General features: G+C 40.5%; 1 protein-coding gene across 4 annotated transcripts in view; it reads left to right on the forward strand.

The window, feature by feature from the left end:
- The window catches only part of nsd3 (nuclear receptor binding SET domain protein 3), a 28,295-nt gene extending 3,929 nt beyond the window's left edge, over window positions 1–24,366 (forward strand). Inside the window, exons 3-25 of one of the 4 annotated variants that reach the window (XM_012918002.3) lie at window positions 2,087–2,335; window positions 2,444–2,606; window positions 2,706–2,860; window positions 3,851–4,480; window positions 4,555–4,720; window positions 4,832–4,932; window positions 5,370–5,415; window positions 5,529–5,659; window positions 6,406–6,531; window positions 6,655–6,781; window positions 6,874–7,074; window positions 9,216–9,395; window positions 10,051–10,197; window positions 13,318–13,474; window positions 15,535–15,737; window positions 15,833–15,945; window positions 16,042–16,188; window positions 16,285–16,407; window positions 16,920–17,036; window positions 17,392–17,533; window positions 17,646–17,752; window positions 17,861–18,065; window positions 19,052–24,366. In XM_012918002.3, coding sequence (XP_012773456.3) covers window positions 2,087–2,335; window positions 2,444–2,606; window positions 2,706–2,860; window positions 3,851–4,480; window positions 4,555–4,720; window positions 4,832–4,932; window positions 5,370–5,415; window positions 5,529–5,659; window positions 6,406–6,531; window positions 6,655–6,781; window positions 6,874–7,074; window positions 9,216–9,395; window positions 10,051–10,197; window positions 13,318–13,474; window positions 15,535–15,737; window positions 15,833–15,945; window positions 16,042–16,188; window positions 16,285–16,407; window positions 16,920–17,036; window positions 17,392–17,533; window positions 17,646–17,752; window positions 17,861–18,065; window positions 19,052–19,317 — 4,002 coding nt within the window. In that variant the 3' untranslated portion in view covers window positions 19,318–24,366. The remainder of the gene's footprint in view (window positions 1–2,086; window positions 2,336–2,443; window positions 2,607–2,705; window positions 2,861–3,850; window positions 4,481–4,554; window positions 4,721–4,831; window positions 4,933–5,369; window positions 5,416–5,528; window positions 5,660–6,405; window positions 6,532–6,654; window positions 6,782–6,873; window positions 7,075–9,215; window positions 9,396–10,050; window positions 10,198–13,317; window positions 13,475–15,534; window positions 15,738–15,832; window positions 15,946–16,041; window positions 16,189–16,284; window positions 16,408–16,919; window positions 17,037–17,391; window positions 17,534–17,645; window positions 17,753–17,860; window positions 18,066–19,051) is intronic. The other 3 variants (XM_023152157.3, XM_023152156.3, XM_076891002.1) reach the window with 3 other exon arrangements.
- The last annotated feature ends 1,509 nt before the right edge of the window (window positions 24,367–25,875 follow it).

A 25,875-nucleotide genomic window follows, 5' to 3' on the forward strand; every position in this document is an offset into this window, starting at 1 on the left:
GCTACTGCCAGAGGATTTAATAAAATTTACCAGATTTGAACGATTCTGGTTGAGGTTGCGGCCAATCTGCTGTACTGTCTCTCTGAAAAAGACAAGGACTAATGTTTTATATTTATATAAAGTTAAGAAAAACTTCTTACTTGATGTTAGAGCTGAAATGATTAGCAACGTAATCAATTAGAGGATCAAAACGAAAACGATTAGAGATCCCGTTCACAGCTAATGTTGAATACCAGATGACTGTGATGACCTTCTTTCTTTCTTTCTTTCTTTCTTTCTTTCTTTCTTTCTTTCTTTCTAGGAAGAGTAAAGATCACGTAAAAAGCACAAGTTTAATTATTTAGGGAACTTAAGGATAAATATTAAACTAATGCTGGTTTCAGCCTGTCAAAGAACAGAATTAACTGGTTGTTGCTCCTTTTGTTTTAAAAATCTTTAAATTGTTTTTTCTCACAGGAATAAAAAAAAATGCAGATAAAGAAACTTTATCAAAATATAACAAGCATCTGAAGTTTTCACATTGTTTTATTGTCAGGTTTTTATTAACATTTGCTCGTGTTTGGCAGTCCTCTTTAACATGAGCACATGTTTCTTCACAAATCTTTATGGCTGTACTAACAAACTCGCTCTGTGTGTGTGTTTATTTTAAAACCTTGCTTTTAACTTTGTATGTTTTTATTAATGTGCGTATTAGTAAACCTAAAGGGTTTGCTGGTAAAGGTTTGTGCATGAGAAGAAAGCACACACTGACTTTAATCTGAACCGCTGCGTCCCGTGTCTGTTATTCCTTTGGTTTATAAATAATTAAATCCGAGAAAGACGTGTGAAACATAGTTCAGAGGTGCTGCAAACTAATTTGCTTCAGAACTTCAGTCTGGGGACATCAATAAATGATTATTTTAATTATTGCATAAACTAATTGTGTGTCTTCTACTATAACAGTTAATAGTTAACTAAAGCTAAACTAAAACTGGGTGTGGAAAAGCAGTTTTAGTTAAGTTATATAAAGCTTAAAAACTAGGCCTCAGAAAAACAGAACCAAGTTTAACAACTTGTCTACTTGGAAATCATACGCAGGAAATGTCCTTGGTATTAGTCTTTGTCAGTTTGGTGCGTCATTTGAACATGCCCTCCCCTATTGTAACAGTTAAAAAGATGGAAATTATGAAAAACTGAAGTGAAACAGGCAAACTCATTTTGGATAGTACCGAATTGAAAACAAATGCTCAAAACCAAACAGAAAGAAAAAGCAAGCCGAAAACTTAAAAAACTGTAACAATGATGCCTCATGTACTTTTTTAGACAGCCGCCCAACACGTAAGCTCGGCCAGTCCACATACAGCGTGGAACTTTACATTACATTTTGGCTTTCCTGCACCTTATGCTTCTGCTCAGTAAAGGAAAAACTTGCATAAACACAATTATTTTCCCATTTTAAAGACAATGTGTTCTTTAAAAATGCTTTTTTCCTCCCTTTTTCCATGTTGTCATGGACATTGTCAGACATTGATGTCAGTGTGTGTTGACAAATACTTGTAAGCCAAAAGCTCACACTTAGACTGGTCTAAATGCTCTATTTTGTAAATTAATTTTAAACTCTTGACTCCGTATGATCTCGAAAGGAGTGGATATCATTATCAGGAAGTGTGAAGGTCGCTTTTGCTTATGAGAGGCAGCCAATCAGAAGGAAGTTCACTTACAGAGAGCCCAAATGACAGATGATAAATAAACTGAGTATACCCAGGCTCAGTACTAGATAAATGAGGATTATTTTAACCATAAAGCTACTCTGCTGCAGTCCAAGAATAAAATTATGCGGATGGAAATGAACATAAAATGTCCTGTTTAAATCCCAAGACACCTTGGCAAAATAACTGTGCGTATTAATTGGAAATCTTATCAGTCCATTTATTTTTTAATGGAATTATTACCGTGCACATCTTAGTTTACTTTTAATTATTCTTCAAAATCCCTAAAGCAGCGGACATCTGAGGAAATTCTGAGTTGTTTCTTTTATAAAAACACAACAAAATGAACTGCCGTCTCATCGCAGCTGACTTCTTTCTGTTTATTTCCCCGTCTTCAGAAAGAGTCTCAGAAGAACGAGGCCGCTCAGGCGCAGCGCAGACATGAGAGGAAGAAGGAGAAGAGGAAAAAGAGTGCAAGACTGCTGCTGCAAGCTCAGGAACAGAGCCTGGACACGAGCCAAACACAGCCAGGTACCACAGGCCAGACAGAGGACACCCACGTCCAGCCGCCGCCAAAAGAAGCACCGCCGGTGCAGACAGAGAAGCCTCCGAAGACCGTTATTAAAACCGAACCAAAGACGCCGAAGGCAAGAGCTCATGTTCACTCACCAAAGCAGTTTGAAGTCGTCGCAGATCAGCTGCTGTGGTTTGTAGTAAACATTTTGAAAACATAACAGTGACTTGTTCATGTTTAGGTTCCTAAGGTCCATCATCCATCAGTGATCCAGGAGACAGGCTTCTGTAAGGAGTTTGTAATAGGAGATCTGGTGTGGTCCAAGGTGGGTACCTACCCCTGGTGGCCCTGCATGGTGTCCTCAGACCCACAGATGAAGGTCCACACTCGCATCAACACCAGAGGTAAAATCCCTTAAACGTCTTTGTTGTTCAAGTTTAAGTGTGTAAATGTGTAAACACAGAAGTGCCGCAACTTGTTTTCTTTCCTCTGCTGCCGCGCAGGTCACAGGGAATATCACGTCCAGTTCTTTGGCAGTGTCGCAGAGCGAGCGTGGATCCACGAGAAGAGGATAGTCATGTACCAGGGGAAGCAACAGTTTGACGAGCTTCAGTCAGAGACACTTCGCAAAACCACAAACCCTGTAGAGAGACACAAAGTATGCACAGATGGGAGATTTATTTTTAAGACTTAAAGAAAACAAACTGTTTAAACAGAATTTTTGTTGTTTTCAGCTTTTAAAAAGATTGTTTCAAAAATCTTTAACCAGAATTAACCATATAGTGGACCTGCTATGCTTTTCCTTATTTTCAGCCACTGTAACAATGGTGGATGCTCATATTAAAGATATTAAAAAAAAATTTCAAGTAATGAGGTCATCGTATGTGCAAGTAATCCCTTTCGAGTTAAAAGCTCAGGCTTTAGACCTCTGCAGCGGCACACATTTAAAAATGTTTGATTTTGTTGAGTGGGTGAAAATTGGGATACTTAGTTTGAAAGAATAATGAGCAAGTCTAATTTGTTTTTAAAGATTTTTCCCTTTTCTTAATGAAGGCATATTCTGAGCTGTCCTCTTCACATAACATCATCATCAGACATCCCATCCTCACTGGGATTATAAGACAGCTTTATGTAACATCAGTGTTTATAGTGGGGATTTCTCAGTGCCACTTTTTCATCTCCCATGCTGATGGTTAGTAATCTGATGCTGTCTTTTTCCCCTCTTACACAGCTAAGCCAATAATAAATTTACATGGAGACACGTCTGAGCTCGAGATATCAGTTTAACCCAATCAGATATTCTTAAATCTCAGTTACTTGTCACATCTGTCTTCATGGCATGCTAGCAGTTAACTGAGGTTGTACCATGTAGTTTTGGCTAATGGAGCATCTGATTATATTTTCCCCAATGTGTTACCCACTATCTTTGACCAATATCGAATCAATACCAATTATTGGATCCGCACACCTCTTCTTTTGTTTTTAGTCATGTATGTAGTATGTGGAACACTTTTTTTTTTTTTTTTTAATTATTATTATTATTATTGTTCTAAAAACTCCCTGAAAAGCCTTCAGTTAATCCAAAATCATGAATGCCAGGGTTAGTACATGTTTATAAGTTCATGAGTTTTCTTTTTTTTCTCATCAGCTAATGAAGCCTATCCCTCAGCGGGAACGTTCTCAGTGGGAGGTGGGTGTTGGTCATGCCGAGGATGCTTTTCTGATGACGAGACAGGAGCGAATTGACAACTACACCTTCATCTATGTGGACCCAGACCCTACTGAAGCCCCACCCAGCAAGAAACCCAACATCAGACCTGAGAAACGAAGCCGGCGCTCAAGCAGCTCTATCAGTAAGAAGGAGGACCGAGATGTAAAGTCACCAGATAGAGAGCAGCCTCCGCGACGGCAGCTTCCACGGAGACAGTGTAGTGTTTCAAACACAGATGACAACGCAAACTCCCAGGCCTCAAGTGAAGATAAGAACCAGAGGGGGGACCAACGTAAGACCAGCTCACCGAAACAGAATGCCGGCTGTGATGCACGAGCACAGCAGGACTCTCCGCCTCCGGTCAAAACGTGGAAAACGGCAGCTGCCAGGAAGCTGCTGCCTCTTTCTATCACAATGAAGAGGCTGAATGTGGAGATCACAAAATGTGACTGGCCTCTTATCCAGAAAAAAGCAGCTGCCTCCCCAAAGAAGGACAAAGAAGAAGAGAAGAAAGAGAGGGTGGAGAGAGAAGGCAGGCAGCCCGACCTGGGATACTGCTCACCTGAGGTTGGTCTAACTGACAGAAGAAGATGTACACAGCAGAAACATCCTGTAAGCTAATATTCAAATGTTGATTTCAGCAGGACAGCAGAGCTAAACCTGAGCCCAGTCCAGAGGAGGAGGAAGATGGGGATGAAGGAGAGGACGAGGGAGAGGAGAGGAGAGATTCCCCAGCGAGTCGGAGGAGTGAAGAGGGAGGATTGCAGCAGACCTCATCTCCGGGATCACACCACAGCAGTCCGCAAGGTTGGCGAAACACAGACATGCAGAGTGTTTCTGTTGCATTTCTCAATTTTATGGATTAAATTGACAAAGTCAGAAAGAGATGCAGCTTAGTGTTTTGTTTTGTTTTTTTAGGTTCTCAAGAGAGGAAGCTTCAGCGGCGGTGTGTCAGAAGCAGGTCTGAGTCAGAGAGAGGCAACGATCTCGTCCCTAAGAAGAAAACCAAAAAAGAGCAGGTATTAGTCCTCCACAGGGAATCAGTATGCCATACCTTTCTCTCCCTGTCTTTTTTTTATAGATTTTTATAGAATATAAAAATATAATAAAGTAAAAATTGAAATATGAGCCTAGCACTTCTGTTCACGTAACAGCTTTAGCAGTTTGAAAGCTTATCAGATGCTAAAATGCTGCTAAAAGGATTTTGTAATATGATAGAGCTTTGGGCAGCTGTATTTTTCCTACACCGCAGGAGTTGGCAGGAGAACTGTGAAATTGTGTATCTGTCTTCCAAAATAATCCAGGTATGCACGTGTTGAGCTATATTCAGATTTGTTTTGCAAACTTTCCTGAATTTTTGTGCAGGAATAGTTTCATTAAATTGAATGAGACAGCTTAGAATCCAAACTAAGAAGACCTGAGATAACCTGAACCTGCACTTTTAATCTCCTTGCAGGCTGAGATGGCTCCAGAGACCACGCTGAGGACAGGTTCACAGAAAGGTGAGCGATCATTCATTCACACACGCTGTAAATCATTTGTCATGGAAGCTCTTTGTACTTGTAGAAAGACAAAATCTGTCTCTTCTTCCCCCCCCCCCCATGTGATCGTGTAGGAGCTAGTGAGATCTCAGATGCGTGCAAGCCACTGAAGAAGCGAAGCAGAGCATCAACAGATGTTGAAATGGCTTCATCTCAGTACAGAGACACGTCTGATTCAGACTCCAGAGGCCTCAACGACCCGCAGGTAGCCTTGAATGACATGACCGAGGGCTTTTTTTCTGCACACAAAATATTTGTCTCCATTAGTCCAGAGGCTAAATATCCATACATTATTGCCATGCATGCAGAGATGTTTACTGTTCATAGTGCAAAATTCGATCTCAGTCATGTTTTCATTATCTCTGATTCATTTTGCTCTTATTGCATTAATTTATTTTTATTCCTGTAAGCAATAGGCCTGTTTAGATCCCAACATTGCACCCTTTAAAACCAGAAATGAGCACTTCTTAAGCTTTTACCTTCTTAAGGATGATCATTTTTTTTATTATTTACATGTTTTTATATTATTCTTTGGCTTCTCTGCTGCTGAAGAAAAGAAGACACTTGAAGCAGTTGATACTCTTTTTGTCATTCCTGTCATATATGTATTGTTATGATGATGGTCCACGTACAAGTAATTCCTGCAAACTCAAGCTCAGACTTGGGGCTGCTCATTTGCCAGTTTTTTTCCTACTCTTTGATTTATATGTAGAGAGTGGATATTCCTAATTTGGTCATCTCAGGTGCGCAGCTCTGACTGTGAGCGCAGAAGCTTCTGTTTGCGAGGTACAGCCAATCAGGAAAAAGTAGGGTAAAGGGAGAGGAACTTAAACAGCTTGGTTCGATGAGGATACAATTCACAAAGGTCCAGTGTAAGATAAGAAAAAATGTCTGCACACCCGACGCATTGGTTAAACACTCTGGTTTACATTCAGTGCATCTCTGCTTCAGGGCTTATTTGGGAAGAGTCTTGATAGTCCAGCAGCAGCAGATGCAGATGCTTCAGATACTCAGTCTGTGGACTCTGGCCTGTCCCGTCAGGACAGCAGCACCAGCAAGAGGGACACTGTGTGCCAGGTCAGCGTTGCTCATGATTCGCCTCAGTTCTGCTCTTTCTTCTAAACATTTACAGGCATTGGTTGTGTGGTATATTTGTGTGGTATATTTTTAAACTGCCTCACTCTCTGTGTTTTTGTGTAGATCTGCGAGGTGTACGGCGATGGTTTGATGGTATGTGAAGGTGACTGCAACAAGCAGTTTCACATGGAGTGTCTCGGTTTGTCGTCCCCACCTGAAGGAAGATTTAGCTGCACAGAATGTAGAACAGGTGAGTGAATTCAAACACAACTACATATCTACCATCATATTTGCAGTGTTTGGCGCTTTTCTACAGCACGTTCTCTGACATTCCTTTTCTAGGGAACCATCCTTGTTTTAGCTGTAAAACAGTGGGCATGGAGGTGACGCGCTGCTCTGTGTCTGGATGTGGTTGTTACTATCACGAGGACTGTGTCCGTAAACTCCCGGGAACCACCAGCAGCCCAGGTGGAGGTTTCAGCTGCCCTCAGCACAGTTGTTCAACCTGCTGTCTGGAGAGAGACCCACAACGAGCCAGTAAAGGTAGAACAGCTTCCCTTTTTTGTCTGTGGCCTTTAGTAATTTCGTGGTTGAGTCTGTAGGGGTGTGAGCTGGTGATAGATAGAAAAAGGGTCATTAAAATGGAGTTTAGACTCCTTAGGTGATGATACTGACTGACTAATAGAACAAAGCTCACATTGAAATCAAGCTTGTGATTCTTTGTTGAAATATGTAAGAGTTAAATGCATTAGAAGTAAATAGGAGTGTCTTCTTCAGAGAAAACAGACTGTGGGAGAACTTGTGCCAGATTTAATGAAGAATACTTGGTGACAGCCTTGGCACAAACATCCTCTTCATGTCAAAGTTAAATTGTTCTGTTTGGTGAGAAGTACCTGGAGACTGTCGAGCACTGGAGAAAGTAAACTGGCTTGCTCCTGGAAAGGTCTTTAGGCGATCGTACATTATCCTGCAGGAAATATCTGCAAATGAGAAAAGATGCGCTTCGATGCAGAGGTGCTAAAAGTGATATCGACAACTATGATTTATACCAGGGGCGCGTGGTTCATTTTCCCAAGGGGCCACATGAGAAACTGGAACTGTAGTGGAAGACTGTAATAATAAGTGGAACTCAATTCTGCTCCATTTTAATTTTATCTCTTTATCTCTTTATAAGTGTGTTGTTGCAGCCCTCCACAACAATCCCAGTATGTCAGGGAAACCCTTAGGAAAATGAACTGATTTATACCTTTGCCATCAGACATGAAAGTCATCCAAGTGGGAAGAGAGGAAAGGCTGGAAAGGAAAAAAAAACACGCCTAACACCTACCGGACACTGCTCTGGTTTTGCATGAAATTACTTTGAAAAGGACTGAAAGAATCATTTTCAGTGAATTATATTTTGTATACAAATGGGGAAAAAACTTTATGATTCAAAGAAAAATCAAATAACACTGATTTCTTTTCACATACCTAAGATCATTATGAGTGTAAATGGATGCAGGTGAGGACCTGTGCAACTTTGATAGGAGTCAAATCGTTTTAGGTTGTTACTTTACTGGATTTTTCTCAAGTCATGTTTCTCTGGTTCTTTAATCCACTTTTAATATCTATATATTTTTTCATGTGAAAATGTTAATGAGAGCAGTTGTACCAAAAAGATACATTTGCAAATAGCTGAAGCTTTTGTTTAAAATAAATAAATACAAATCAATAGTGCTTAGGCACAGCAGGCCATCAGTCTCTATAATACAGTGGAGAAAACTTTTTATGAAGAACTTATTTTAAATCCAGTCCCAGCAGGAGAAACTCGTGTTGTTTTGTTCAGTATATGTCTACACAGCCCAAAGCAGTGACTCTCAATCTTTTTGACTTGTGATCTCTTGTGTTTTTGTAACACTTTGTTCTATTTTAGATGTTGAAAAGTCACATTTCCCCTCTGAGCTTCTCAGATGGCTTCTTTCAAAAAATAGTTTAGGTTCAAAAATTAGCCTTACCATTTTGTCTAGCTTAGTTTTTTTTTTCCTTTTAAACCTGAGTAAATACTGCGCAAATCTCCAGGTTTTCTTGTGCCCTATGGAAAATCTATTGTCAGATTCTGTTTTGTTGTTTAAGTACTGTGAAGATAGATTTCAATAACTTGGAGCTGAAGTCTCTGTAGTCGGTTGTCTTTTTCCTTTTGCTTTCCTTTAATTACAGCTGGAGCCCATTAAAGGAATATGACCTATTTGTTTTTAATAGAATCTCAGCAGTAAAAAGAAGTGAGCAGAGCTGTGTTGTTAGGCTGAGTGATTAATTGGATTCCAATTATACTTCCATTTTTGTTTTTTAATGATCACGAAAAGAAGGTAATCTCGGATCTACAAGGACACCTCATCCTGTCTACTTCCAGCAGTGTCTTCACGTGACTCCAGTGCATGTCTTCAGGATGGCTTGAAGGCCTCTGTTTGCACCCTGGTCATAAAGACCCAGACCATGTGCACCTCTTTTTGTCTTTTACTTTTTTTTTTATGTATTTATTTTTTAGCAGCCCTAGAGTACAGTTGAATACTCCAGAATGATTACCTCCTACCTAATCATTTTTCCTTGACCTTCTTGGAGAACGTCACAAGGCCAAAGACATAAAGGCAAATTTATACCACGATTGTGGTAAAATCTGCTCTCTCTCTCATCTGTTTCCCCTCCAGGTCGTCTGATTCGTTGTATCCGCTGTCCGTTGGCCTATCACACCAGCGACAGCTGCGTGGCGGCAGGCAGTGTCATCCTTACTCACCACATCATGATCTGCAGCAACCACGGCAGCGCCAAGAAGAACGGCCTCCTCACCTCCCCCGTCAACGTGGGATGGTGCTTCCTGTGTGCCCGAGGTAAGCTTTCCCCACCCTACACACCGACAAACCCCCGAGCCAAAGGAGTGACGTTCCCCCTCGCCCCATGCTGCAGACACAAGCAGTTCTTAATTACCGTACACCAGACGATTTGAATCTTGTGGCGAAATCCAAGATCGATTCTTCTTGCCTGCATCATCTCATATTGTCATCTTTTTTTTGTTTGTTTGTTTTTTATACACTTTTAACCTCTTTTTGACGCAGTAACATCTCATTTAGGTATCTTTAATATTACATGTTTCATGTTTGGCTTTGTTGTTCATGGATAGCAGTGCTGTGTCTGTTTTCCATCATGATACTAATACTATGAACGAGTCGGGCTGTTACACTGCACTCCACTTAAAAGAACCACGTCTGTCCTGAGTGCCGATGAAAGAAAACATCCTTTTTTCTTTGTGACTTTTAGCTCGTTTAAGCCTCACATTTAACTTCAAGTTGAGTGCACTGTCTGGCCTCTTTCTGTTGAGACCAACTTTGTTTTACTTTTGTTTTTTGTGCGTGTTACAACTGTGTATGAGTATGTGTGTTTGTGTGGCTGTGCACGCGTGTTTGTTCTTTCTCTTTTTGTAAACTTTGGGTAATTTTCGAGTTTGACTGCGGCTCACCCCCGTCTCTTCCTGTGTGTCTTGTGTAGGGCTGTTAGTGCAAGACCTTACTGACACCATATTAAGTTCATATGCCTATAAGTCCCACTACCTTCTGACTGAGTCAAATCGTGCTGAGTTGAAATTACCTATGATTCCCTCTCCTTCGTCAGCTACCAAAAAGAATGTTGGGAAAGGTAACTGAACAGTTTTTCTCTTTCTCCTTTGTCCCACTGGTCTGTGTTTGTGTTGTGCCTGCTCCCATTCTGACCCCCTTCCCTCCCTTTTTGTACACATCTTTCATTTCAAAGCCTTGAGGTGCAAAGTTAATTAACTGACTACACATGCAGTTAATTTTAACGCAGAGTGACGCAGAGTAACTTCAGCCAAGTTCCCTAACACATTAACAAAACAACAGTGGGCCTCATGCAAGAATTAAGTCTTGTGCTCTCATCCCAAGCCTCTCATTGAAGGGTTGCATATGAGAAGCCAGAGTCACAAAAGTAAAATTATTGTAAAATTGGTCTTTCAAAGATATTACATTTAGAAAGGCACAAGTGTACATCAATTCTGTTTAGCTGTGTACTGCTGACTCATTGTCACACAATAACAGCGCAGTAGATTAGGCAGAAATTGTGCTCTTGTATATAATAAAAGGACAAAAAAGGCGATTCTTTAACTGATGAAGCTGGAGTGAGGAATTACCGACTCGCTGGAGTTTGGTGTGCAATTATATAGATTGAATTTATTCATTTATGCAAAATGTGTAATATTTAAGGCAATCAATCCGTGGATATTGTCACTGTACTATACAACTAGGCCTCATGGCTGCGTATTCATATTAAAGATATGAAAAAGATACATTTGTGCTTGTTCATTAATCAACAAAATTAAAAGAGATGGCGACATAATTGAAATAACACATCTCATCTGCCTAAGTATGTTATTACGATAGACTCTATAAAAGATGGACGTAGCTTCTGGGTCTGAAAAGTAAAGCCAAACATGTCTTCTGTGGTAATGGTCATTGCAAAGACACTTCTGGTTGTATCAAAGTAAACGCGTTCATGACTTTACTGGCTCATTGACTTCTTTGGGGTCATATTGAATAAAACATGAATGTTGTTTTGTAAATTATGATTATTCTCAGAGTCAAAAAGAAGTGTTTTCCAGAATAAATGAAACCTTGCAGACTTTCCAAGACCGACTCTAAGGTGTCAGGATGTTTTCTTTTTGATGCTAAAGATACTTCTTTATAGCTTTATGACTTTGGTTGAATATTTGGGCATCTATGATGTGAGTTTGGCTGAGCAGACCGTTCCCTGACACCCTGGTACTATTTGAATGATAAGAACCTAAACATTGAAATGCCTTTAAACCTTTGTGCAGTACTCTACATGTATAAAAGGGAATAATTTGGCATGAAGTTAGAGGCGACAAATTCTCTCTGCAAAGTTACGATGGGAAGCAATGAAGAGGAACCAGTGTCACAAACACGGATACTGTTCAGCAGGATGAGAGGTATTTGGTTATTCGTCTTTTAAGTCAATTACAGAATAAAACCGCGGTCCCCAACCTTTTTTGCGTCACGGACCGGTTTATGCCCGACAATATTTTCACGGACCGGCCTTTAAGGTGTCGCAGATAAATACAACAAAATAAAACTAGTACCGGTACCGAAAAAAAGAAGATTTATTCATAACACACATGAAAAGACCGAGGAAAACCGAGTTAACAATAAAAATGATAACAAAATAATGCTGAAAACCGATAAAAACCCTGAAAACCATATATTTCACACCTGAGCCTCAACTCTCGCGGCCCGGTACCAAACGACTCACGGACCGGTACGAGTCCAGGGCCCGGGGGGTGGGGATGGTCAGTGCAAAGCTAAAAGTCAGACTAATGTGGAAAAATCTCTTTTTAACACAACTAATCTGAACAGCTCATGAATTTTGTTCACTCATCCTGTTGAACGTGAAAAGTTCTTATTTATCGTAGATCTGCTTTGTTTGTATGAGTGGTTCTTGCATGAGGCCCATCGTAAAATTGGTTGCTGATGCGCAACCAATCTACAAACTTCTTTGCTAAAATAGTCGGTTATAAAGAAAATAAATCAGTTTATCTGCTGGTAAAATAAAATTGGTCCTTAGACCTGCAGCATGGATGTATGAAGTCCCAATGCAGGGACGGACGCTCTGGGTTGGTTCAGGTTCTCTCTGTGGTTTGTGGAGCTTCTCGCTGCTGGAGGCGCATTGCTTCTCTGCTTCAGCACTCTGGGCTTGGTTTTGATTTGAAAGACCTCGTCCGGCGTCACCTCTTTTATGGCAACTGCAACTAAGTTTGTTTTTGACTGAAAATTTCAAACAGTATGACATTTTGGCTCCCCTCATGTCTTTGAGCTTTGACCTGCCTTGGATGGAATATAATCCTAATCATTTAGTACAATTAAGCAAAGAACTGTTTCCAGGTGATGGAGGTTAAATTACAGGGTTTTTTCTTCTTTTTTAAAAATTATAATTCTGCTATTGCATTTTTTTTTAAATTACATTTTGGAAATGGAAATACTGTAAAGATTTGATTCCATGCAAGCTGGTCTGTGCAGAATGTGATATGTGTGATGGGAAGTTTGCTTTATGAGCTGGACTGCATGCCGGCTTTTTGCCAGTACTTTGTTATTTGAGTATAACCCTGATTCATTGTTAACCTGCTGGCTGATTTTTATTCCGGTGCTACCGCATGTATTTCCCATAAGACTGGTCTTGGTACAGTGCTCTGAATCTGATTGCCAGACATGCTGTAACCGCTGCAATAAAATGCTATACCCAAACCAGGAAACCCATGCAGGGTTTCCAATCATTTCATTCATGCCGTCAGGCTGTTACAGGAGGCTTCACTCAGACCAGAAGGTCCTAGCCTTAGTTTTTCATTTAGATTAATAGCCAGATGTTATTGTGGTAGGAATGTCTTCCTAAGGAACACTGTTTTAACTCACATTAGATGCTAGAAAACCACGATTGTATTCTGTATTTATAGACTTTGTACTAGTTGTACTTTTAGTTAATAGGCTTGTCTGCAAATGAGATTCAGAGTTTGACCAGGTGTTAAGGTGCATCACCTAATCATGCACTCCTCCTCTCTTTGCATACCCACCCCCTCCCCACAACGCATGCACACACACACACACACACACACACACACACACACACACACACACACACACACACACACACACACACACACACACATACAAACACAAACACACATCCATACACACATACGCAAACACACACATGTATACATCCATACAAATGTAGGAGGCAAGTTGCTGTGCTGCGACTCATGCCCAGCTTCCTTCCACCCGGAGTGTCTGGAGATGGAGATGCCGGAGGGGTCGTGGTCCTGCAGCGATTGCAGGGCAGGGAAGAAACCTCACTACAAACAAATTGTCTGGGTCAAACTAGGCAACTACAGGTAGGAAGCACAGATTGGGGACAGCTGAGGGTTATGCAGCTGTCACTTTGTGGTATGGATGCATTTAAAGGATAAGATAGTGATAGTTTAGATTTCAGTGCATGATTTCTACCTTTTAATCCTATTTAAAAAAACCACAGAAAGTTGATTGCACATAGTCTTCTGTGTCGTAGACCTCCGCTGTTGTCCAGAAACCCAGTAATGACCAGCAATACTGTTTCCTTTCTTATAATAATCCTTCTAGTCTTGATAATTTAAATCTGCCACAGAAGCTGAAACTGTTCAAGTATCTTTTGTCCAGAGCCTTAAAAAAATTAAGACCAACAATCAGCCACAATATTAAAACCACCTTCCTAATACCGTTTATGTCCCCCTAGTGCTGCCAACACTGTGTCTGACGCATCAAGGCATAGAATCCACTGAATGTTTCCTTTAGTATCGGGTACCATGACGTTAGCAGAAGAGCCTTTAAGTCCTGCAAGTTGCTGCTCAGTCAGAATGAGGATTTAGAGACTTTGGAGACCCAAGCAATATTTGTTTATTTAGCACTTTTTCCTCTCAAGAGTTACAAACTCCTCTACAAAAGCCAGTATTCATAATAAAAGGTTAAAATAAAAGACACTAAAATTAAACGGAGCAGAAGACAAAAGAAATCATCATCAATCTGTGAAGATAGTCATTCTCCATTCCTGCTAGAAAACACCATCAGAGTGAACGGCTGCAATGAAGTTATGTATCTGGTCATGCAACAGTGTTTGTTCCATGTCATCGTAACAACCACATGAATACAAAAAACACTGATAGGAGCATCACACTGTCTCTGTCAGCTGTTATTCTTTCCATAGTGCATCCTAACTGCCATGTCCATGCGCCCCAGGGTGGCTACAATGTAGCTTGCCATCACCAGTGTGTGAATGTGTGTGTGAATGGGTGGATGACTGGATGTGTAAAGCGCTTTGGGGTCCTTAGGGACTAGTAAAGCGCTATACAAATACAGGCCATTTACCATTTCTTCCCCAGGTAAACAACACACACTCACCCAGCCGTTCACATGACGTAAAGAAGACATGATTCATCAGACTAGACAACCAGTGATCCATTTTTGATGCTCACATGACCACTGCTTGTGCTTAAAGCTAGCATGAGAGTGCTGACTGTTTTATTCATCAGTCTCTCATGACCACCATTAAGAGTTTCACTTATTTGTGCTACAGTAGCTAATCTGGCAGATCAGCTACACAGGACAGCCTTTATTCCTCAGTGTTATCAGAGACAGTAATCTCAGTTGTCTGCTTGTATTCCCATGGGCCTCTGTTGGTAAATGCTGTGTACTGGCAACGCAAAACAGGACATGCATCGCAGTTTGTCTCTTAAATCTTTGAGAGACACACAACCTATTTTTTCAGCTTCTAACACATACGTTTTAAGAATAGACTGTTAACCAGCTGCCTAATATATCCCACCCCATCATAGAGGATCTTGTAACTAGACTATTTTATTTAGCTGAGCTGTCAGTGGTTTAAACGATCTGTTTTTTACTTGCGTCTGCAGCAGGAAGAAATCTAATATGAGCCTGAGAACCGCAAACATGTCAGGGGGGTGCGTGCATGCAGATTGTTGGTCTTGGTCTGTTTAAACTCGGTGTAGCACATTGTTTTCACACCTCATGGGGAAACAGGATGTGATAATATAAATGCAGGTATTCAGGAAACACTGAGCAGTGCTTTTCGCTCTCACACTGACTGTCAGTCAGGCTCAATATTTGTCTCACAGTTTAGAATCTTCTGGCAGATTAAAGGTGTGCACACAGATAATTATTAATCTGTTGATGAAGCAGCTCTGAATTTGATTTAAAAAAACAAAATTTCTAGGCAGAAACAAATAAATACAGTATTTCCTCTCTAAGTCATGGTTCACCTTTTCGAGGACTCGCTGCATCGTGGATTTATCTGTAAATTTAGATTGTGGAATTTCATATCACAGGCTTCTGTGGCCTATAGGTATTTTTATTCTTATTCACTTTTGCCCTTGATTTTCTAATGATGTCCCTTGCTTGCCAGGTGGTGGCCTGCAGAGATCTGCAACCCTCGCCTGGTGCCATCAAACATTCAGAGTCTTCGGCACGATATTGGTGACTTCCCGGTTTTCTTCTTTGGCTCCCATGACTACTACTGGATCAACCAAGGCCGCGTCTTCCCATATGTGGAGAATGACAAGAACTTTGTCACAGGACAGATCAATATTAACAAAACCTTCAAGAAAGGTAACATATTCCTAAAATCCTTCCTTCTAATCTGTTGTGATATCACTTCAAGCCAAAAGAAAAGATGATTTTCTGAGTCGCTATTCATCTTTTAGCTCTGGAAGAAGCAGCCCGGCGCTTTCAGGAGCTTAAGGCGCAGAGGGAGAGCAGGGAGGCTCTAAAGCAGGACCGCAATTCTCGCAAACCACCACCCTACAAGTTCATCAAGGTGAGCAGATGGAAAGACCAAAAGGTGGTTATAAGTTTTGATCGTCAAGTTTTCAGGGTTGTTACTAATTCTGTGGCTGCTTTGTTTTCCTGTCAGTCCAACAAGCCTGTGGGGAAAGTTCAGGTGCACGTGGCCGACTTGTCAGAAATTCAGCGATGCAACTGCAAGCCAGCAGACGAGCATCCCTGCAGCCTGGAGTCCCAGTGTCTCAACCGCATGCTGCAGTACGAGTGTCACCCACAGGTCTGCGTGCATCTTTGGGTTTTTTATGTCATTTGTGATTCAGGTAATAAAATCTAACTTTTAACTTTCTGTGGTTGGTTGTGCTCCTGTGATCAGGTGTGCCCTGCAGGAGACAGCTGTGAGAATCAGTGTTTCTCCAAACGGCTGTATGCAGAAACAGAAGTGATAAAGACGGAAGGGTGTGGCTGGGGCCTCAGGACAAACCAGGCACTGAAGAAGGTGGGCGCTGCACTTAAAATGCAGACCTTTCATCTAAAGAGCATCAGCACATCTGATTTGTATTTGCTACAAGCTGAAATGTTAAATAAAGCAATCTAAATTAGTTTAACAATCAAATTAAACATAGAAAAATACTGAAAAATAAAAAAACTGAATAGATTACAATAAAAGCTCTTCTTATTAATCTTGCAAGCTGCCTACCCTGCAGAAAAGCTTTTAAACGCCCCAGTGTCTGTGATATTTGTTAACATATGTTCATTTATGCTATAAGTATCTTCTTCTGCATACAAACAAAAACATCTGAGTGCAGTAGCAGTTTCTAGATATGTAAATTCAAAAATCTAGAAATCAGTTTCATCTGCCAGGCAAGAGTGTAAAAGTTCAGCAAATCAGTGGTTCTCATATGTGTGTTTGTTATTTGTTGTCAGTCTGCTTCCTAGCAATAAGTAATTTTTAAGTGCGTGTCTGTGTAATAACTAAAACAATATAAATGTGTTTGTTGTTTCCTGCAGGGTGACTTTGTGGCCGAGTATGTGGGAGAGGTGATAGACTCAGAAGAGTGCCAGCAGCGAATCAAACGTGCCCATGAAAATCATGTGACCAACTTCTACATGCTCACCCTCACCAAGGTAACATCTGTGACGTTTACTGGACACTCAGGATACACAATGCTAACAACAATAGATAACATACAACAGGTAACAATAGGTAACATACAACAAGTTGTAATATTAGTCAGATAATCCATTAGAAACGCCCCCAAAAGACTCCAACATACTTTTCAGTGATCTTAAATTGTTTTGTTTTTTTTTCACTTCCTCATTGATTTAATTTTTCAGTCCTTGACTGTCCCATTTATTTGTTCATCCATTCATTTCCTTGTCCAATTTGGGGTCAGTTCACATAACATCCCTGATACATAAATCGTCCACAGAAGAACATTTCCTAAACTCTGGTGTCTTAATACTCACGTCTTCCCGGTAGGATCGTGTCATCGACGCTGGCCCAAAAGGAAACTCGTCTCGGTTTATTAACCACAGCTGCAGCCCAAACTGCGAAACCCAGAAGTGGACGGTAAACGGCGACGTTCGTATTGGAATCTTTGCCCTTTGTGACATCGAGGCTGGTGAGTTAATCTGCAGCTCTGACACACATTTTCCTTCATGTATATTAAATGTACTGAGAGCAAGTTGGATGATTCCCATTTAATGTTGCTCTTCTCCCTGGTGTCCCTGCAGGCACAGAGCTGACGTTTAACTACAATCTGCACTGTGTGGGCAACAGGAGAACGTCGTGTCACTGTGGATCAGACAACTGCTCTGGATTTCTTGGGGTCCAGCCATCGGTGAGAATGTTTGTCATCCCCATTAAAATTCAGAGTACCTAAGAAGGAGCAGCCAAGTTTGGAACCTGTGTTTGATACCTCTTTCTTGTTTTATCATATTTCCTGCAGAGTGCTGCAGTGACGGAGAAAGAGGAAAAGGCCAGGAATGCAAAGATGAAGCAGAAGAAGCGGAAACTGCGGCCGGAGGGCAAACACACACACGAGTACTTTTGCTTCTGCTGCGGAAAAGGAGGAGAGCTGGTGATGTGTGACAGGAAGGACTGCCCAAAAGCGTATCACCTGCTGTGTCTCAACCTCACCAAACCGCCATACGGTAACGACAGAAATGACTTTCTGCATGCTTTTGTTTAGTTTGTGTTGCTCCTGAAACGTTTCTGCAGGTCAGTTTCTTGCAGTTTTCCAGGGTTTTTTTTTTTTTTTTTTTTTAATTGGCTGTCTGTACTTTCAAACCTTCTCTATAATACTATGTTATCAGTAATGTACCGGAAATTAAAGCAGATGTATTAGGACAGGATATTAGAAGAATTTCCTGTTCTGTAAATCATCTCATTGACAGCTCAAGTTTTTGTTTGGGATCTCTTTTTGAGGTTGGAAACTCCTGTCCTCAAAAATCAGTTCACTCCACAACATAAAAAAATCAGCACAGCAGGAAAACGACAAAGGTGGTGGAAAGCACAGCATTTAAGTCACTGTTCCCATCCACCCCTGTATGCTGTCCTTATGCATCAGTTTTCCATGAGCTTTCCATTTTGGATTTGTAGCTGGGACACAGATGCAGAAGTGTCTGAAGGAGGCAGGGAGAGACATCCACTCCATTTACTTTTAAAGCTTTTGTTTTTATCAGAAATGTAATGGAGCATATAAAAATTAAGCTACTCTGTGGAGGTAGATGTTACACTGATTGGACACTTTTTACCTTTATCCGTCTGTTTTGACTTCTGTGCTGAATTAGTGTCTAGATGACGATCTCTCAGCAGTGTGACAGTTAACAGGAAGGCTCGTCCTGGGCCTATGCTTTTTTGGAAATCGAATTTCCCAGAGGAACCCACCCGAGGGATTAATAAAGTTCTATCTAATCTATATCAAAGATCAGCACATACTCATTTGTAATCTGGTTCACATGCTTTACACCAGTTTTCCCAATCAAAGAAAACACGAAGTGTGATGATCAGAGTTGTGATTGACATGTCAAGTGGACTGCAGATGTGGTGGGCTATATGTGATATTTATTTTTAAATAATCTCCTTTTTCAGTTCTCTGACTTGATGCGTCTGTAATTAACCCATTTCCTGTCTCCAGGGCGGTGGGAATGCCCGTGGCATGACTGCAGCGTTTGCAGCAACCCGGCCTCGTCTCTCTGTGACTTCTGCCCTCGCTCCTTCTGCCGGGATCATGAGGCGGGGGCGCTCACCACCTCCTCCCTGGACGACCGCCTCTGTTGTTCCAGCCACAACCCGCTCAGTCCCCTGGGGGCCAAATCCAGCTCCACCCAGCAGCGGCGCTCCGCTCAGAGCCCCGTCAGAGTCAAAGAGGAGCCGGAGTCAGGCCAGCCGGCCACGGAGTGATAAAACCCTTAATACCTCATTCCCTGCAAAGTGTGCTCCAATCCACCTCTGATCCTAAGCAGTGCACTACAACAGGGAATACAGTGCTTTTTTCTTTTTTTTTTGACACATGTGATGGCCGCAACTCAGAGCTGAGACACGCTGACGAACACCTTGATGCTGTTTTGTGGCGACAGTAGGAGAAGGACCAGAAATCATCAGGCACCGTTTTCCCTCCTGTCTTGCCATAAAACACCACTACTTACACTCTCTGCAGCTCGCCTGCGCCCACTTGAGGGCCCAGGCCACCACCTCATTATGTTGTTTTTAAATTTTTACTGCTATTTTTTTTTTCTTTCTTTCTTTTTAAAGCAGTGTAAGCGTCGTCACGTCTCCAGTTCCTGGCACTTTGAAGAACTCACTGAGTGAGGTGGAGGAAGGGGCAGAGAGGAGGAAAAGGATGTGGGAGCTGAAGCTCTCCATCACCACCAAGCTGCTCCTCTCCTTGTTTACCTGCTGTAAGCTGTGGTCTCACACACAGGGTGGCTTTAGGATGGAGACGAGCCAGCTTTTCTCGTGATCTGTCATCCTCTTTATCTGTTAGAGAAAAGGAGCGGCGGGGAAATGACCAATTTCGTGCAATTTGTTTTTTTCCAGGACCACACTACATTCCAACCTTCCTTAAACATGGTTTTAATATGCTTATGGGTATAGATAAATATAATTATATACAGTATCTATGTTTGTTAATGTTTACAGACAGATTCTCTCACTTCATCTCAGTGAGTGGTGTATTATGTTTGTTTAGGTGTTGAACATTACGCAGACCTCCTTGTGAAAATAGTCCTATTAAGGTGAAATATAATGGTATATAGTGAAATGGTATGACATTTCAGAAGTTCTTGTGATTTTCATATTGCCAGTCTCACTCGCCATTGTGTACATAATTGGCTCACAATATTGTAAAATACTAAAAAGATCAGGAGGGGGCGGAGCCTCACCTCTCTGATTGTTCTTGGAAGATGGAAAAGCTTTTTCTTTTTTCTTTTTTTTTTTGTAATAATAATTGAAAAAAAAAAAACAAGACAGATCCTTTTTTTAAAAATTCTTTCTTTAAAGCTATGTTTTCATGTTTCCTCCAATTAGTTATTTGCAAAGTAGATGGAGGGGCCCAGCTTGTGATCACTGGTGCTGTCTTAAAGAAGTGTTAATAAGCCTTAAGTTTGGGTTTTTAGCTGTAGTTACTACTGCCCAGATGCAGTCCACTTCGGTTGTTTCGGTTCGGCGTACTGTGACGGCTTTTTTGTTTTCGGGGATTTGGGTTTTTTTGCCAGACTTTTTCTGAAAAGCACTTTCACGCGGCTCATTGCTACTCACCTTAGCTAGGTCATACGTATACAGAAATGTATATTAAAAGAACATATGACAAGTGTTTCAAAATGGATACCTCTTCTTCTTGTATTATTGGAAGTTAAACTGTGTTGTAACTTTTTGCCTCTCGGTCAGAAACGTGGTGAGCGCTGGGTGTGGCTTGTTTCTTCTGAGGAAAGTGGCCTAAATGCTGTTTTTATTTTATTTTATTTTTGTTTCATATTTCTTTTATTGTTTGTTTTCTTTTACATTTTTCTTTGGCACACAAGTAGGAAAGACTGCCAACCCAGCTTCGTCCAAAAAAAAAAAAAAAAGAAAACAAAAAAAAATGTCCTCCGTGTCCTCCAGAGACACTTCTTCATTTTCCAGCTTGAGAAAACTCTTAAGGCTGGGCTTTATATGGAGACGTAATGGTGTAACAACAGTTCAGTCCAGTATAATGTACAAACTTCTGTACAGTGTTTTTAATCGCTCATCGTCAAATCTCAAATTTTTGTATTTATTGCACCACATTTTATACCAATTTCTTTTTCAAACACCAGTGCAGTAACTTGTCTCCCTCTGTAAGGAAATAGGCTTAAAAAAACATATGGGGAGTTTTACGTAATATACCTGTATTTTCTTTCTTTTTCTTGTTTTTTTTTTTTTTTTTTTTTTTTTTTTAAAACATTTGGTGTAATGATTCCACATCCGGTAACAGCCGCTGCTCATCAGCCTGTGTCGTGACTCACTGTAATTGGTGTTTAAAAGCAGTGTGAAGCACTTCAGTATTGGAATGTAAAGTTTCTGTTTCAGAGCAGGTTTTGCAGCCCGGACTCAGGTGGTTGTCACTGAAGGAAGCTTTTCTGTGATCGCGCCTTGCTTTGTCAGTTACACTGATGTTTGTTTTGTTTTTTGTGCCCTTAAAAGATGTATTTTCTCTTTAAAAAAAAAAAAAGTGCAACAGGGTAGAATGGTGCCAATGTTTCCAATCAATTTAGGTGATTTAGGGTCTTTTTAAACACTCAGTTGCCCGTTTATTAGATAGAACTTCAGAACTGGGATGAAACTTCGAGGAGGTTATAATGCTCATTATTTTTCTACTGATGTTGATGACAGTAGAATAAATGGAGCCTTTTTCAGACATGATATGAAACATACAGGGCTTCAAGGTGCTGACACTCAGGTGCGTTTTTTTGTTGTTGTTTTTTTTCTTGTTTACCTGAGTGTTGTTGAGGCTGACTTCAGTCTACCCACACTGGTACATCACTAAGAGAGATCTGTTTTCGCAGACGAATGTTTTTATTTTAAGTGCTAATAAAAACTGAGCCAGTGAGTTAAAATGACATTATGTTCTTTATATTGTTGTTTAAGGTATTCTTTACTGAGCTGAGGAGCATGTGCAGTCCTAATCTTTAGTGGGATTGCATGAGTCGTAAACTCGTTCAGATGTCGATGCTGATAGATTAATCGTGGGTAAATATCTGAAAGGATGATCTCTACGCCACCTCTTGCCCAGTCACCAGCTGGGATTGTATCCAGCCTCTTGTTACGCTACAGCTTCTAAATGGACAGTTTTATTCTCCGGCCTCTAAAACAGGGATGTCAAACTTATTATACATCAAAGGCCACATGCAGCCCACTTTGATACTTAGTAACTGTAAAAACACAGTTAAAAGTCCAAAAGTTTATCCCCTCAATATTTCCAAAGCTGGACAGATTGGAGACTTTGCCAGGCCAGTTCTGGCCCCCGGGCCTTTTGTTTGACACCCTGCTCTAAAAAATTTGCCACCTCTAAAAACAAAAGCTGAGCATTATAGCTTTCTTTAAAATTTTATTTCAGGCCTGATAGCAGTGTGGGTTGTTGTTGGTTTTGCCTAATAAACTGGCAGCTGGCTGTAAATCATGAGGGAGAAAGAATAAAAGCCTCCGAATGCAGAAAACTAAGACGTACTAGACGTGTTTTAGTTGTTTGAAAATACTCACCGTTCATTGACAAATTATGTTAATATGCACAAGTCCGGTTTCTGTGCGCTACAGGATTTCAGTTTAAGTGTGAGGCCTTGAACGACCTCTGGACACTGATTCTCACTGATTCTCGCTTGTGGCACACAACACAAGGCCTGATTAGTTTAGGCAAAGTTTGAGGCAGGACACTTGATGCCTACTCACTCGCTGTGATAATCACCTGACTTTTTTTAATGTCCAACAACAGATATTTGTGAAAACGGGGACGTTAAAGTCAGATTTAATTCGACCACGGGGAAATGAACTTTTTGGGGTCAGACTTCTGTTTTAATTGATTGATGTGCATTCAGAAATGCATAGAAAAGCTTGAACTATGAACTTTTTGCCCCCTTCAAGTTAAAGTCTCTCACTCTTCTGCATTCGGCAGTTTCTTTCCTATAATTCCTGTTGTTTTGTGCCTTTCAGGAAGCCTTTTTTAAGATGGGATTCCTGGAGGCGAAAAAAAGGGGATAGTTGTATTTGTTTTGTTTTTAATGCAATTAAGCACTTCTAGTTTTTCTTTTCTTTTTACAACTGTATTCCTTGATAATCAAGTAGGTCCATGACTAAAGCACCTATTTGTGTACTCCAAAAGGTCTGTGCGTCTAAACTTTAGTTTCTTTCTTTTTTAATTTATTGATGTACTGTTTGTTTGCTTAGGTTTGGGGTTTTTTTGAGCACAGGTTTCGTACGTGTATGATTATCGAACCGTAGGCATCCCTGACTCGTGTTATCTGCTTAAGCAAAAGCGATCATTTATGATGATAAAACTTGTCTTAAAGCTTCTGTTTTTTTTCTGTTGCTTAGCTGAACTGCATGCTTCCAGACAACGACTTATTGCCAATGTCTTTTTGTTTGGTTGTTTTTTTTGGGTTTTTTTATTGTATTGCACAGAGATTCTGCAAAACCGAACGGCCTTTATTTTCCTTCGCACCTGCAGATCGCATGATCGCGCTCATTTTTTTTGTGCCAGTTTGTCCTCTCCCGTACCTCCTGCCTGACAAAGCAGCAGTATTATTTAAGTGTTCATCTGAGTTACTTCAGAAACTGTCTGGTGTGTATGTTTTGGTTTGAAGAGACAGCATGTTTGCTCTCATTTAAGTGGCCCTTAAATACGCCTAAGGAGGATTTTATTTTGTTTTCCACCCCCTGTCTCTGTGTCAAAGGGCATGTTTCAGTTCACTGTAATGTCTTTTGTGTTTTGTGCAATGTTGCCGACTGTCATTTTGGGGTTTTTTTGGGTTTTTTTTAATTAACATGCTGTCAAATAGTGTTGGAATAAATAAATAAATTCACCTTCATAAGCACTCATGATCTCTTTTTACTTGTAGTAAAATTGCTTACAGTAACTCTAACTGGGGTCATATCTATCTCTCTTGGTGTTGCTTCAATTAAAAAGTGGATGAACACAAAATACCATGTTAATTACTGTTCAATCTGTGTTACTGCATACTACATTATTGTTGAAGAACTTGTAAATAGTTTGCATTGAACTTGCATAGGATCTTGTTACTGTGGCGTGCTCTTTTTGCCTGTAAAATTCTGCTTCTAAATGTGTGTGACTGTTGAGACGACACTCTTTTTGTACATGACTGTCTTTTTATTTGAGGATATTGATTCTGTCCTTTTTCATTCGAAAGTTGAGTTTGAAGAGTTCAGACATGCCTGAAGTTTGACTTTAATAAAGCTGTACTCTGTCTCAGTGAAACACTCCCACTGTGTGTGGCTTCTTTTTTTTTTATTGCTTGGTGAGAACAAAGTGAACCAGAGCAAAATGCATCCAGGGGCAAATTCTTACCACTCTGCAGTGGAGTTATTATACAGTCGTGGCAAAGAGAAAATAGATCATGCTATTAACCTTCTAAGACCCAAACTCTTTCATGGCATGCATTTTAAAATTTTCTTTGCTATTTGAGCTGATTGGTACCTGATGAATGTAAAAACAAAAAATTACCAGATTTTAAAAAAAAATTTTTTTTACTGAATTTTGTTCCTTAAAAATGAGATCCACATATGAGGACATTTATTTTGATAGAACAGTGGCAGCATAATGTCCTTGTACGTGGATATCAGGCCTTGTAGAGGAAAATTAAGTATTTTGGTCTAGACATCCTAAAATGTGATGTCCACATATGTGGACTCCAGGTCCTAGGATGTTAATGTCAAAAACTAAAATCCAAAAGTAGCGTGTGATTGTAGAACTGCCTTTAGCAAGTGTGAAATAACTTAAAGTAATCATGATCTGTATGAGTTTATCAGTTTCTCAAAGCATAATGGAGGAATTTTGGCCCATTCCTTACAATTTCAGACATTTTAATTGGGTTGAGGTCAGGTTATTATATAGTAGATTTTGTGCTTTGGATCATTGTCTTGTTGCATGACCCAATTTCAGCCAAGCTTTATTTATGACCTCACATTAGACCCTAGAGTACTTTGGTAAACAGAGGCTTATAGTTGACTAAGTGACTGCTAAACAAGCACCAATCATCACCATGTTTGATATAAGGTGTTTGGATTTCTCCAAACGTCCTGCTGTGTTCAGACATCTCCACTTTTTTCAACATTTTCAACTTTCTCCTAGCAGCACATACTGTTGTGAATTTTTACATTTACCATGCTAACTGAGGAATGCATCTTGTATAACTTCTTTGCCACTATCTGATCATTTTAAGAGTTACACAACTTGCCTCATTCGCCCATTTTTTTCTATGCTCTTTCTATGTAACCTTCCAAGTAGTAGGAGAGCTGCTCTACCTGAGCTACAGCCACCCCTATACATAGAGAGTGAAAAGAGGTGAGTGAAGAAGAACAACGTACCATAGGAACCCCCCAGCGGCCTAGGGTTGAGGGTCACCTGATCCAGTTTTAACTATATGCTTTTTCAAAAAGGGAACGTTTTAAGGCTAGTCATAAAGGCAGAGAGGGGTCTGTCTCCTGAATCCAAACTGTGATCTGGTTGCATGGAAGGAGGACCTGAACGCAGAAGGATCTGCCTCCCATTCTACTTTTAAATATCTGAGGAACCACAAGTAAGCCTAAAAGTCTGAGAGAGAAGAGCTGTATTGAGATAATATAGAAGCAGTAATGGTGTGTCTAAGTCTGTCCACATACTGCTTCTGCATTTTGGCAAATTTGTCATTATTCATCTAAGGTTCTGTGTACCTGATATGAAGACCCAGACTGGAGTGTTTGTAAGGGGCAGATTTAAGCCTCTCAGTTATA

This window comes from Maylandia zebra, linkage group LG12, assembly GCF_041146795.1.
Source record: "Maylandia zebra isolate NMK-2024a linkage group LG12, Mzebra_GT3a, whole genome shotgun sequence".
Taxonomy (NCBI): Eukaryota; Metazoa; Chordata; class Actinopteri; order Cichliformes; family Cichlidae; genus Maylandia; species Maylandia zebra.